Genomic DNA, 15,306 nt, shown 5'->3' on the forward strand with positions numbered 1-15,306 from the left:
GTTTAGATAATCTTTCATTGACAATTTTGAGAAAAATAAACACCCTCCAGGAAAATGTACTGTTGACTGAGTAATTATTGACAAAAACCAATTCTGCTGGAAAATTTCTGGCCAGCTTTACCCCAGTAATAATGGATACTTTATTTTTTGTATACAAGCACACCAACCAAAACGTTCATGAAAAATTCATGGCTTGACAGACTTTTAAAGGCTGAAGCAACAATTTTGATCGCCTTACTTGCCCTCCTGCATAATATAGCTGGGAGAGCATCGCTCAGTATTACACCACTCCCCCAGCACCAATGTGAAGTAATGATCTGACTAAACTTCTAGACGTTATCACAGGTATCAGAAAGGGACGTGACATCATGTCACTCAAGCTCTTCTTATGAGTAGTGATTTGGGTACTGGGAGACACATGGGTCAGAGGAGGGCAGTAGGAACGACTTGCTGACTGAGGTTGGATGCTCTCGCTTCCACAAATATTTACATATATCCCACGCCCTCAGAGACACACAGCCCAAGGTGGGTACCACCTCCTTACCTGGGCAAAACTAGTGAGGGTTAAATCCAGGACAGAACAAAAAGGGACTCATGAGAACAAGCAGAAATCTTACTAACAGTTTCTCTGGAGAGCTTGGGAATTCTATCCTAGAGATGGTGGGAATGAGATGGGTGAATCAGGCAAAACACATCACAGCCAGATGAGCAAAAATCACTCACATCCATGCCTTTGCTATCCCTGTTATCCCTGCTAAACTGTTCTGGGCAAAGAAAGACCTTATCTACTAAACTAAATGAGCCAGCATACATGTAGCATCAGATGATCATAGGACTTCAAACAAAACACATTTGTAAAGACAGCATAGAGGTACAAGCAGGATTAGAGAAGACAATTTTCAAGCAATTTTTAGTTTCTAGAAGAGGCTGTGGCTGGATGTAAACCTCTACAGTACACACAAAAAAAAAAAGGCCAGCTGGTTTCCAGGTATTCTTTAACTAGGTGCCTTCATCTTCCACAACACTCCTCTGGACTTAGGCAAACCCTTTGCTGCTTTAATCTCTACTGAACAAGTCATTATACATGTAAACCACACCATGTTTAGTCCAGGAATTACAACCTATCTCCAAGATCATGGTACCTAGGGCACAGACTCAGATTCAGGGACATTATCTGCTCTTCCCTCCTCAAGTTCTGCTCAATCACATGAGCTGCTTTCCTTTTCTTCCCCTCCCTTTCCAGCTGTAGAATGAGGATAATGAATCTGATCTCCCTTGTAAAAGGATGGTGGATGAAAAGCCCTGTCTAAAGAGACAAACATTATTAATATTCATTCCAACCCCTGACTCCAGAAACATTAGATTAAGGCAGAAACAGTATCAATACTTATTTTGCTTCTTATAAGAGGTCCCGCATCTCTGAGCTGACCCACATTTTATTAACATGCTGCAGGTGTAAGTGAAAAATCCCCCATCCTTTATTCATTACCACCGTTATTTTTCAAGAAAATCCCATCAGGGTTTTTCAATTCAACATCTGATTTGATTGCCAGAGCTCTGCTAATTGTTTTCAATGAGATTAGGAGAAGACTATTATGCTGATAGGACGTTCGTCAGCACTGCATTACCCAGTTCCACTGAAAAGGAGGCCCGTTTCTAATGTCATGCAGATGCAGACAGGACTAAGTAAGCTTCCTCCTACCTTGATTATTATTATTATTATTTGTATTAAATGGCACTTAGGTACCCAGCGGAGAGCAGTGCTCATTCTTCTTGGATGTTAATCCCTCCTGAGACTCCCCTTACAGAGCTCCAATCGTAGCCAAAAGCCCGATGTGAGTAATTGGAGAGAAACCTCTCCCCTCCAGCAGGTCCCTGCCAAGCCACCGGCAAGGTGATGAATGAGGACAAGGCTCCTCGGTCCCCCTCCGGCCACCCCACCGAGGTGGCCCCGAGCCACGGCATCAGTCACATCCCTCTGCAAAGCCACGCACTGGGACACCCTGGGGAGCATCCGTGGCCGCACGAGGCAACGTCAGCCGTGACGCTTGAAACAGCGGCTGCCGAGCAGCACCTGGCTGTAAGCGGCACAACTGGATGCCAAGGAGAACAACTCTGCTTTTAGAGCTCACCGAGGCAGCAGCACCGCCACGCAGACAAATGAAGGCTGAATTTCACCCGGCTGCTGCCAGTCCTTCACATGTCCCCCGAGTCCTGTCCTTCACTTGTCCCATCCCCAAGAGATTTTGGGTCCAAGGTGGTTAATAAGTAGAGGCCAGAGAGAGCTGATCTGCCTCTGCTCGCTATTGAGGGACACCCACACCAATGGTTCTTCTGATTTCTAGGTTCCTTTTTGGTTTTCGTCCTCCCAAAGACAAAAGTGGAAGAGTATTAGTGATGTATGAGAAATCAATTGCTGGTTAATGAAAGCGCTCCTTCACCTTCTGCAGCCCTGAAACCACAGAGAAATAAAATAAATGCTGATAACTACCAAACACAGCAGGCTAAGGATTACCTGATATACCCAAATTGATTTTTTGGAGGTGGGAGGAAAAGGGGTGGATGCTTACTGCCATGGCAAAGATGCTTTCCCAGCTGCCCGGAGCCACCCGTGGCACAAGCAGTGGCATGACCCGTGGCATGGCAGCCCCGATCCGGTGCTACCCCGACACTGTTGTGACACCCCAATGCCACAGGAGGAAAGCAGTGGAGCTGCTTGCACCCTCCATTGCACCTCTGCCAGCACTTTGCAAAAATTACTGAATATTTTGGGGTGATAATCCTTTTCCGGCACTTGAATATGCACATAGCACCAGGCAGCTCCCTGTAGCCCAGCAACAGGTGCCGGCAAGGGAATTATCCATCCCAGGGAGAAGAGGTGGGGGAAAGCAAATTTCACAGCCGGTTTCTTGGGTTGTGAGAGGAGCAGCTGCTCCAGCGGGGTGCTGCTGGAGTGGGGCAGCTGCCGGCACTCTGCTCCAGCCGCTCCGGGCTTTTGCTACGAGGGTCCCAGTTGCCTGCAATGGGTGCGTTATGAGAGCCCTAAAGCAGCTCCAGACTGGGGGGAGACACTCCTGCGCCCCTCGGGCATCTGTCACCCCCAGGGAATGGGGGGCACAGCTGTCTGTGACCAGCTGGGCTTGGGCTAGGAGGTCTCCACTGTGCGATGCCACCGGTTAGAGGAGGAAAGCGGGAGGATGAGGTCCATCGTGGGGATGGGAGCATGGTACTGGGGGTCACCCAGATTGGACACCTTAACCTGGCGGTACGTGCGCAGCAGCTGCCCTTCCATGCCTTGGTCAATCCATATCTCAGGTCAGGCAGCGCCGTACCTCTGCTGCGGGTGGGCTCAGGATGCTCCCGGCGGCGATGGGCAGCGACTGACAGACGACGCTGCTCCCCTGCCGCCTGCGTTTGTTCCGGCTCCGGCACCTCGTGTCCTGAGCGCCGCAGTTTCAAAGACTGCAGCTTTGATGAAGTGGCACCAGGGACCCGTCCTTAATTAAAGATGGATGAAAGTCAGCTCAGTTCAGCACCGGGCTGAGATTTTAGCAAGAAAAAAAACCTGGGAAATTTAGAAAGCTGGGCTTCGGGGCTTCCCCCTGCCCCAGGGAGTTCAAGGCATGCAGAGAGGGGGCACGGCTCTGACACTGCATTTCCCATGACCGCAAGGAGACGGCGAGCGCCTGGGAAGAGGCGGACATGCCGGCCGTGAACTCCCCTTCTGCGGGGCATAACCAGAAGCAAGAAAGCAAAGTTAGCAAAAGAAAAATCAGGCTGCAAACGCAAAGGGGAACAGGCTGCGGGCAGCTCCCAGCGCTGAAGCCAGCAGAGGGCATTGGCAGCACGCTGCTCCCCACACCAGCCACATCCCAAACCCATCCCGCTGCCGCCTCATCAGCTTACCAAGTGCCCTGGTACCTATGTACCATGCAGAAAAAAAAAATCCCATTAAAAGATTGCTGTCTTGTAATATCCTGGAAACATCCATTGGAGAACAGGCACAGAAGACCGTGTGTCTGACGCTGTAGCGGGATGCTCTGACGCTGTACGACAGGCTGTGCAGGATGCAACCTGTACTGTTTTGCCACCTTAGCTCTCCAGTCCCACAGGCTGGCTGTACGCAAGGGTAAAAAGAAGAAACCTGAGCAACCTGCATGCCTATAAAGTCTTGTTTGTCAGACACTGCATTCTCCATCAGTGCAGATGCCTATCCTGAGATCATCCTTTTGTACAAGTTTCTTACCCATTTATTCCAGTTGTTCAGGTTCTTCTTCAATTTTTAAATGCATGCCATAATAGAATTTGGTTTTGTTTTCTTTTTTGAAAATCTTCAATCAATGTGTAAAAGGTAAGCATGTAAAACGTTATGCCTCTACTGGCAGATTTTCATGGCAGTTTCAAAAAGCTATTTTAATCTCAAGTGCTGGATGTAAATACTGTGTTGGAGTTTCTATAATGCTATAGCCTTCTGTTGGCTTATACAACTTCCAGCTATAAAATACAGACCTTTCTTGAACAAAAGCCAAGATCTTGGAAAGGATCAAAGAATAAAAAGCAGAAATGACTTTGTCAGGAGATGGAATTCGTATATTATACATATAAAATCGTCTCAGACCTAAACCCCGTTTTATGGCAATCTTTGCCGCAGCATCACAGCTTCCGAGGGGGTGGGAGGCGGGCAGTATCCCAGGGCTGCATCCACCAAAACAGCCCGACCCTGTTTCCCCTCCACACTTCGCTCCAGCCTGGGACTACGGACATTGGACCAGCATGTCTGGAGTCCTGGTGGTACCTGCAGCACTGGGCTCTTGACTGCACCGCCTGGCTACCGCACCTGCCCTGCTGTGGGACATAGCTTGGGTTTGTCCAGCCCAGCTTTGCTCAGAGGAGCTGCTGGGTTCAGGGCTGCAAACAAGCTGTCCCCCCTGCGCTGGCTCTGGCAGCTCGTGGGACGTCAGGGCAGGTTTTACTGATTTGCCCAAAGGGATTTTTTTTCCTCTCTGAAATGTGAAGTTTATTCCTCTTACCCATGAAGACGGGGCTAGTCAACGGGGGGACAGGCTGAGCTTTTATAACATGGGTCACTTCACTACGAGAAGCCATCCATGAGCCAAAATTGTTTCTTACTGAAGCTAACAACGGCTTAATTATGTTTATCTTTTCTGAAAATAAGGTCTCAGGAGAATGTGCTGGACCAAATCCCTGGTAAGGCCAGAGTTTCAACACATGTCAACAGCGACAGCCAAGTCGAGATTTGTTACTGCAGTGGGAGGTAGACCCGCTCTAGGGATTATGTCAGGATCAAAGAGAAGCTTATTATTAATAAGATCTCTCTATAGCATCCACATGTGTTTTCAGGATAGTACGAGCACCTCATGGTGCTCACCTTTCTTGGAGGAACAATCACTGCAGCATGTGGTCTTTGAGGGAGGAAAAAGGAGTCCCAAAAAGCACAAGTCTTGGTGGGACAGGAATCAGCTTGTTTGCCATCCCTGACCTGCAGCGTGACTGCAAGGGGCTCTCGAGGTTGGACCCGAACTTCTGTGTGTCACAGGTTCAGTGACCCACACATGTCGCTCCCTGACGTCAAGTGAAAAACACTCCCCTGTAGCAAGGGGAATATGGGGCTGTGGAGAAAAAAAAGTGACTCTATTACCCAGAAAATGCTCCCAAACCTTGGGCTCACGTGGGGCAAGAGAAGAAGCCTAATCTGTGCTGAGCCAAGTCTGTGGCAGCTGCTTGAGAGAGTGCAAAGTCCCAGTGAACTCAAGAGAAATGATGCTCTAACCGCTGCAACGCAGCAAAAAGCTCCCAGCTAATCCACTGGCGAAATCTGCACCATTCCCAGCTGGCGGCCGAGCGGGTCCAAGAAGTCAAGGCTAGGATCGGCAGGAGAAGAGTTTAAATAAATAGTCTGTGGGGTCCTGGGAGCACAGAGGGACACGTTTCAACACGTCCCCCTAAAACTCACCACAAAGCTCTATTTAACCCAGGTCTGTGTGGGATCAGCCCTTTGCTGCAACATTTCGGTATGGGAGGATGAATTCCTACCTCCAAGACAAGTTCCTTTTGCTCCACTTGGTGACAGCCTGCGTGAATCGCTTCCTCCTGCTCTCTGTGATGGCGAGGTCGGGCAGAGAGCAGCGAGGGGTCTTCATCAGCTCCAGCGTGGCTTCGTCTAGGGTTAGAAAAAAAATAAAGAAATCATAGGAATGGTGGGTTAAGAAATCCCAGGGGCGACAGGGAGAAGGGAAGGGAAGTGCTGAGGATGCAGCAGCGGAGCGAGAGGTAGTGCCTGGGAGCCCTTGGGGCATGGTCCTGGCCCCAGCATCACCCATGTGGTGCCACCCATGGGACACTGAGCCCTCTCCATGCCACGGTTGCACCCACCGACGGCAGCAATTCCTGCTGAAAGCCCATTTCTTCAAAGCAGCCACCAGCTGGGGCTGCCAGGAGGTGAGGGGAGATGACACCCCACGGCCAGGGGGTACGGTGCTATCTCTGCTGTTAGCGACAATGGACGATTTTATTGATTTCGGGAGGAAATGCAGCAGGTTACCTCTTGCACGACACTCTACAGATCTCGAAAACTTGTATGGAAAACCACCTGTGGCCAGCTTTGATTACACATTAAACCATATTTTTTAAATTATTCTGTTTTGTTCTCTCTTGCTGAATTTCCCATTATTCCCCTGGCAAAGCAGAGATGTTCACATGTAAATAAACTATATCTCTGTTCAGCTAGGAGCTCATTTGGAAAATGTTCATATTCCTTCTTACTTATTTTTAAAACTGAATGAAAGCTTAAAGCTCCTATTCTCATCTGCTGAAAGGCAAACAAGTTGTTCGTTCATCCATTTTCCGTGCTGGCTTTACCTCTTAAACACTCTTTCAGATGCAAACCCACGTCCACAGCCTGCCTGGGGCAGCCCCCCCAGGCCTGTTTCAAACACCCCCTCCAAAAATGAAAATGCAAATGCATTTGAAAGGCCATCCTTGCTCCCGGGCCTCCTGCGGCCTGTGATAAGGTAGAAGAGAAATAATTGCATGCACTCAATTAAGAGCGGAGAGGGAAAAATCTCAGCGATGGGACGCGGCCAGCGGCTGCTCAGGCAGCAGCTGCTCCGGGGGACCGGCGGAGGGCTGCCGGGGGCAGCGGGATGGACGGAGACTGGCCTGCTAATTAGCAACTTCTCATTAATTCCGTCCCAAGCAGCAGAACTGAGCTGGCCACGTGGCGGGAGGTCGCGGCCGTGCGTCAGGGAGGAGAGGAAAGCAGACAGGCACCCTTCCAAAGGCCAGGATAATGCTGGCTTTCTCTTTCCCTCAATGAGGACATTGAGAGGAACGACCTCGGCCATGCCAGGGAAGCTTGTGTCACTTCAGCCTGGCCTTGGGCTGCTCCCTCCCAGCCAGATGTGGCCACCACGTCAGGCAGAAGCCACCCGCTGCCCTGTCCCGTTGACCGCTGGAGCTACTGGGGAGGGTGACGGGCTCTCAGCTGGCCAGGGGCAACCGGGGGTGGCTGCCCAGAGCCACCGTGGCTCGGCGAGAGCCAAGGAGACCCCCTCCAGCTCCGCAGGCACCTGGGGGCTCTCTGCATCATGGGCAGGAGCGAGCAGCGCTGGGGGGAGGCAACACCATCTTCCTCCCTCCCCTACGCTCTGCCCCAGTGGTGAAGAAATCAGAATATCTACATGTACAAATTAGGAGGCTTAATTAGGATTTTTGTCCAACTCAACGTGATGCTGCAATTAAGGCTTTGAACAGGACAACCTATCAGCCTTAGTTTCTCTGTTTGGTTTTTTTTTCTTTTTTTTCCTTTTTTTTCTTCTTTTTTTGTTTGAATACACCAAGAGCTATTTTAAGCTATTTTAAGCACGACAGGAACCCCAAGGGTGTGTGGGTCTGGTGAAATAATTGCTTGCCTCAGGTTCTTGAAAGCACAAGGCAACAAAGCACCTGAGCCATGTAATTACTCTTACAGCTGTAAACTGGGCCATATGTTACCCCCATGTGAGCTTTTCCTGGAGATGATGCTACTCCACAACTCAGCGCCAAGTGCCCTCTCGTCCCCGGACCTGCAAGGAGCCATCCCTGCATCCCTCTGCACCGGAGAGAGAAGGGATCATGAGCCACTGACCTAGGACCCCCGTCGCCTCGAGCCCCCCAAACCGCTGCATGGCAGTGATGGCCTTGGTGAGCTCCTCCTGCGTCTGCAGTTGTCCTGTGACAGGATCCGGAGGAGGCAGATACCCAAATTTTGTCAGCCAGTCCTATGAAACGAGAAGAGGGCAGAATGAGAAAAGGAAAGGAAGGAAATACGTACGCAGGGAAAAATGCTCCAAAGGTCCCATCCATTCTGCTCGGAAATCCTTTTCCCATTTACACATTTATACCTGACTTCTCCATCGAACTGCTAACAAATGGACATGTCAGGACGGATCTGTACACATCACTTCAGTAATGCGATCTGGCGACCTTCACACATTCCAAGGGTGACATCTAATTTTGCCACCCAGCTGCAGACCATCTTTGATAGCAGCAGCAGCAGCAGAGCCCCAACCCGAGGGTCACACAGGCGCCTTTGATTCTCCCCTCGGACACTGGCAGCTCTTACTGGAAACTTGTTGCAGGGCTGAGCACAGCAAGGGGAGGAAAACCGCTCGTTGTGAGGGCCAGGCAATGCCACCTCCCTTGGGACCTCACTTCCAGTGGGGGCCCACGAGGGTCTTGGGGACGGTCCCCGGGTCTGATGGAGGAACCTCGCCGGCCTCTGGCCGAGGCTGCAGCTGGGTTTTGCCCAACTTTGTCTTGGTCGGACCTCTCCGACCATATGTGCTGGGCTTTAAACTTTCTGCTGTCCCCCACAGGCACCACAGTAAGGTCACAGCTTCCCATGAGGGGTGGGTGACAGGAGGGGACCTTTTCTCCTCCCTGCCAGCATGGGGAACACCTCTGTGGCCAAGTGCCCTTTGCAAGTCCTTCCATGTCCCCATGCCGGCACAAGAGCTGTGCCTGCTCTCCAGGTCCCTTCAGCTAATCTGCCACAACACTATCATCCTGCTGTGACATTAATTGACTTGCTGCGATCTCCCGTTGCTTTCTAGTCCATGAATGACTGGGGTGGCTGAGCTTTGAGATTGCAGTGCATTAAGGATGCAAACAGCTTGGCAGAGGCTCCCTTCATCCAGTGGAGATGAGCTGGGACACAGGGATGAGGACATCCCTGAGGTCCAAGTCCCCTCAATGCACCCTAATAGTTTGAGGACGTTAGGTTAACGGCTGGACTCAATGATCTTAAGGATCTTTTCCAACCTAAATAATTCTATGAGAGTGACTTGTTTTACCTTGACATTCACAACACTAGGATTTTGACTGGAAACAAACCCAACCGTGAAGTCCCCAACCCCACTCTGACCCATACAGTCATCCGAGAGCCAAGGCGGATGACCTCAGCATTGATACAAAACTGAGCCCTCTGGAGAAAAACACCATGGAGTCGTAACATGCCAAGCCACTTCCTCAGAGTCCACCATGTGTGGTGGGACCTCGACTTGGTCCCCTTCCACCAGTTCCCAGGCAACATGATGCTGCAGCCACAAAGTTTCAGCTTCCAGGAACCGAAATGCCGCCCCAGCGAGACCCAGCGGTTTCCCAGCAGTGCTGTTGCCCTCCAGTGCAGCAGGGAGGGGTATGGGGACAGGGAGCAGAGGAAAACCCTGCAGCAGCCTTCCCCTAAAGTTTGGCCAATGCCAAAAACTCATCCCTGCTGATTGATGGCCCTCGTCATTTAAAAAAAAAAAAACAAACCCCAAAACCTACATAAATGGATTTTTTATAAAACACTGTAAGAAAATCCCACTGATGATGGCAGCAGGTTTGTAAACTTCAGATTATTTATTCAAAGGGATAAATCTGCAGTCATGCTCACCCCAGAAGCACCAGAAGTGTGAGGACTGGCTTACTGGCGAAGCTGAAACCTCAGTCACCCGCAGCCCCGAGCAGGGCCGTCTGGTTTATTTAAGCAGAGAAAAAAATGGCTTTTCTCTCTGTGCCCTCCTCTCCAGCATTTCCATGTGCCCTGGTTTAACCATCTCCCTGCCAGTTGCCTGAAAGCGTTTAGAGCCAGGTGTGGGCGTCTCTACCACCAGAAAGCAGTGGGGACCTGTGAAACACCCGTGTGTCCCTCTTTGCCAAAGCCTAAGCAAGCACAGCCCCATGCCAGCGATCACCCTGCCATGGGTGCCTCATTAAACCCAAGACCATTATTTGATAGGAATTTGTCTCTCAAAGGACGATACATTCTTATGAAGATCTTTCTTTTCCTCTTTTCAGCCTAAAACTGATGAAAAAATTGCCATAAATCTCCTTCTTACAACTGCTTTTTAAATGTCTGGTGAATTATCGTTCTAAATCCTTTCTTACCTTCCTTCTCGCTCCCCTCCCCCACCTCGGCAGAAGGATCAGCAAAGAATAATAATACCACATGCAGGGAATGCCATAAACACCTACCCTTTATTTTCTTTATCTGTATCAAAGAAACATTGATCTATTGAGCCTCTTGAAGACTGATATTGATCTAGACTTCCACTGCGGTCAATACGCCACAAATTCATTGTAGTCAGATTAGTGCCAAAAGTCAGTACCTGCTTATCGCTACAATCTGAATGTCGTATAGCTTGGTGTCACCTGCAGCGGCCACCCGAATGCCACAGCATCCCCAGTCCCTCTCTGGCAAACCCAGTTAAAGAATGTCACACTTACAGAGCTTTATAACACACCTCCCCACACTTGGTGTGGCTCTCTATTGGGGAACATGGTCTCCTGTGCTGGGTTTCTCACTGGTAATTTACTTCCCTCCTCACCCTCCTTCACGGTTGCCTTATTTTAGCAGAGTGGTGTGTAATTACAGCCAGAGAAAGCAGCTTATCTGGCCATTTCTTGTTGCTTGATGCAACTCCATTAGCCACCAGCTTGCCAGCTGCGTGTCAGCATCGTCACAGCTTTCCCTCGCCGTCAGGCTGAAGGCCAGGCCAAGCACTCTCTCCTCTTCTCCCTGCTCCTATTTGTCCCTTTGCATAGCAAAAACATTTGTGACAGAAATTAGAGATACAATTCGCCCTTGATTGTTTATGAGAAATTGGCTGCGACGTGGAGCTCGGCAGCCAGCCCATCAATTGCTGAGGATGGTGGGGTTTAATTTGGTTTCTTCCCCAGCCGTGGAGACAAGTGTCATTTATTCTCTAATGACAGAGGAGCTGAAGCTATGCTGGAGATGTACATAACACAGGTTTGCTCAGGTCCTCCTGGAGATGGAGGTGGCAGCAAAAGGCTGGGGAAAGCAAAGGCACAGTGAGGTCCAGCAAAGGTCCTGCTGCTCTGGCTGCAGCTGGGGCAAGATCTTCTCTCTTAATCCAAAGGGACGGAAAAAGCACAAACACAACTGGACACCCCAGAGCAAAAGAAAAGATGGAAGGAATGGACAAAAATCACAAACCCTTCACCTGATCCACCTTGCAAGCACTGATTTTCCTGAATGTGATTTTTCATGTAGACCATCATGTTTATCATGCCTTACTCAGATTCTCCATAATTTTATAGTCCTCTGTGATATTACTCTCATTCATCTCTTTTCCAGCGTACAGGTTCTGGCCTGTTTCCTCTCTCCTCATAAGCAAAGCTGATCCATAATATTGAACTTTCACATTCCACCTTTGCTGTGGCAGAAAATTTCATTACGGAAAATGCAGCTGGATTTGGAGATGAGAAAGACCAGCAGGAATTGTCTGGCTAATTATCTGTGTGCCCTGTGAAAGCTTTTCAGATATTTTCTTGTCCTTACTTAAAACAAAAGCTAAACTCATAAACTTCCATAGATGAAAATATGAAAACATTTTCCACTGAGATAACTTCAACATGTTCCCTTCTTATTTAACTTTTTTTTAATAAAAAAAGGCTTTTTTCCCCAACTCATTAGCTTAAAATGTTTAAATGAAGCAGTGATTTGAGCTGAATGCTGAAATTCTTTGAACATTTTTCTTGCCTGAGTTAGCATGATAAGAACTTTTCCCTAAAAATGTGCTGTGCTGAATGAATTGACCTAATCCCATGAGAAGATTCAGCTCCAGCAACTCCTTGTTTTAAAAGGAAAAAAATTGCTTCACCCAAAAATTCAGATTGAGCCAAAGTCTGACCATCCTCCAGCCCCGAGACGATCTGGGAACAAGCGTGGCTGCACTACATAGCTCATGCCATGGCCCAGAGTACATACCTTGGTCTGGGGCTAACGGGATCCCAGCTCAGTTTTTGTGGGAATCACCTCATTTTGCTTCTGGCCCCCAATTCCTCATCTATAAAATACTTGCAATAGACATCCCTAGTCTCCCATCTATCGGTCCTGCACTGGGAATTCCATCCTCAACTGCGGGGGGCTGCCGGGTCAGACCCGGCCAACGTGTTTCACTGCCATCGCCAAAAGTGGACCCACACGATGGACTTCGCTGGTGCTGGGAGCAGCAGCACCCCCAAAGATGGGGCTGGGGGAAGCTGGAGGGACTGAGCCCAGTCCATGATGACTCTTCTGGTCCAGCTCCACCACTGAGCAATACAGAATTAAAGGTTTCCCATTGTGCTCAGGGCCAGGGGAAAAAAAGAAAGAAAAAAGGAAGAGCTGCATGCCTGGCAAAAATGTCCAAAGACACCCATCCATCTGCAGCTCCCCTCCACTGCACCGAATAAACACAGCTGCCGGCGAGAGCCCTCACGCTGCTCAGCACTGAGCAGAAGCACATACATACCCCTTAAAAACCACAGCCGGGATGTTTATTGACAAAACACCATCCCTCTGTGGGGCTGGAGATCCCACCCTGCCCCACACGGGATGGCGGGACTCATGCCGTGTCCCGGACAGTGGGGAAAAGCCATCGCGACATGTTCACCTCTCGGGACCGAGGCACCAGGACCGGAGGCTCCGCAGGTGCTGCCCATGTCCCATCCCCTGTGGTCTCATGGGACCAGCCATCCACGGACAACACAACTCAAGAAATGAAGAAAAACTGAAAGGAGTTTTTCTTTCCCTTATATCCCTACAACCTTTAAAAGGTTTGATTTTACCCCTCCCATCCCACTGCAGGTGGTACCCAATATAAGATGTCTTAAGGCAACTGCTTCAAAGCACAGTTTTCCTTTGAAAAGGGACTGTGTCAATGGTGACGCAGCAGCATCGTTCCTCCACGGAGCTGCTCTGTGTGCGTATTTGGAGACGGATTGCTCACCTGGTTGGCTAAAAATAAGCTCTATTATTTTTTTCTCATTTGGGTTCCCATAGTGCTGTGGCATAGCATAATGGAGAAAAGCCTGCTTCTTGCCTCCAAAAATGGTAAGCAGAATCTAAAACTGCAGAATTTTTTCTTCACGTGATTTTTTTTTTCTTTTGGAAAAGGCACAAAGTTAGAAAAAAATGCTAATTAAGTCCTCTTCTCCCCTGCAAACAAGCCCTGCTTCAATTTTGGACTTTTTTTTTATTCCTTCACCCACTTGAATGGAATACCAGGGAGCAACACTGCTGTGGCAGCAGCCAGGAACTGGGGCTTTCCAGGGCCAAGTGATGACCCAGAGCCAAGTGCTGGCTCTAGCAGCAGTGAAGCCTCTGGTATCACTTATGCAGAGCCAGTTTTCAGATTAAAATGGCAATTTCATTTCTTTCATCTATTCACTTCCTTTGTATCTATACCCTTTTTTCCTAGAACCTACTTACCTGCTTAATTTTAAAATAGATGTAGATATTGTCCCTCTTTTATGGAAGATTTATGAGCTCCGTAGGTTTGCTTTTACAAATATTAATATTATATAAGCTGATGGGCTTATTCAACTGCCACAGGCAAAAAAAGACTCCGTCAGCAAGTTTTCTTCCTGATGATTTCTTTTTAAGGGTCGTAGGTTGGCGTTTACAAGAAGACAAACTAGTTCAGGATAACAAGGAGAGGATAAACAGGATAAACAGCAAAAAAGAAATCAGGACAAGCAGAAAAACTCTACCCAAGCCAGTTCCATGCTTCTGCCTACTCTTGTATTATTATAATGACCACATTTCTAAAGCTTAGCCCCCAAATTTTTTTTTGCTTGTTGTTGCATAAACATACAGGGGAAAAAACCAGCCTTAATCCTGCAGAGTTTGTAACACTCCCTTTGCTCAGGGATGTAGATCGTTGTTCTCGGTTTACCTGCCACATTGCCAAGCAGAGAGAAGAGCAGAGCTTTACCCCCAGTCCCTGGATCCTCTGCAGGTTCCTAGACCGGACCCTAAGCTTTGCACCAGCATCCCACACTCCCCACCCCACCCACGCCAGAGGAGGAAACTGGGTTTAAATTCACGCCCCTGTTGTCCGGGGTGCAAGCAGCACCCACAACGCTCTCCAAGAGCTGTCGGTTCTGACACCCGTGGGCACCTCTCCCTGGTCCGTGCCACGGCCACCGGCGTTGCCCCAGGTGCCTCTCTGCAGCGAGGAGCCACGCTAACGGTGACTTGCAACGCACCTCTGGAGACTCTTTGGCTGCACGGAGAGGATGCTGGTATATCCCAATTTCCAAATTTTCAGGGCAGTCCAAGGCTTGAGCAGAAGCATGTTTTTTTCACTCAAAAGATCCCTTTTGTTCATATTCCTTGAAAAGCTTTACTAAAGTGCACCCTTGGCTCCTTAATCATTTAAAAAGGCTCTTGTCATGGCTGAGAGCCTAAACCCTTACCCCGACGTGAATCCAGCCCTCGGCTTTCCGGCGGGGGCAGCCCCGGTGAGGTCCCTCCCCGCCGTGTCCAACGTCCCTGGCTGCAGCAGGAGCATAAACCGCCCCAGCGCTCATCTCCGCCACTCATCTCCTGCTGTCCACACCGGATAACCACAGAGAAACAGGCTTTGTTTTTGTAGGGTCACCCAGGGGACAGAGGATTTTGAAACCTCCCTTTCCTGACCGAAGTCCCTTTATACCCTGGGTGCGGTTGTGCTTCGCGCACACAAGGGAGGAAAAATCCGAACACACTATTCAACAAAATTAATGACCCAGATTACTAAAATAAAGCTACAACTCAAACAGCCGGAACTAATTTCCAAATTACACTTCACTTTATCTCTGCAGCTACCATTAAATAGAGTGGAAGCTTTTAAAATAAAAAAAGAAATTAAAAAAAATCACCACCACCACAAGCTAGATTAAAGGGAAATTGCTTTTGGCTGTTTGAGTTTTTCTTCCAAGTTTTCGAAGGTTTACAGTATTAAAATTTTTACAGTCATTTTCCTGAGATCA

At 49.0% G+C, this 15,306-nt stretch overlaps 1 protein-coding gene across 1 annotated transcript in view; it reads right to left on the reverse strand.

The window, feature by feature from the left end:
• The window catches only part of MMP17 (matrix metallopeptidase 17 (membrane-inserted)), a 30,579-nt gene extending 15,714 nt beyond the window's left edge, over positions 1-14,865 (reverse strand). Inside the window, exons 1-3 of the mRNA XM_010581753.1 lie at positions 14,752-14,865; positions 8,147-8,279; positions 6,055-6,181 (exon numbers count right to left, since the gene is read on the reverse strand). Coding sequence (XP_010580055.1) covers positions 6,055-6,181; positions 8,147-8,279; positions 14,752-14,865 — 374 coding nt within the window. The remainder of the gene's footprint in view (positions 1-6,054; positions 6,182-8,146; positions 8,280-14,751) is intronic.
• Between the last annotated feature and the right edge of the window lie 441 nt (positions 14,866-15,306).

Source organism: Haliaeetus leucocephalus, unplaced genomic scaffold (genome assembly GCF_000737465.1).
Source record: "Haliaeetus leucocephalus isolate CR32 unplaced genomic scaffold, Haliaeetus_leucocephalus-4.0 Scaffold802, whole genome shotgun sequence".
Lineage (NCBI taxonomy): Eukaryota > Metazoa > Chordata > Aves > Accipitriformes > Accipitridae > Haliaeetus > Haliaeetus leucocephalus.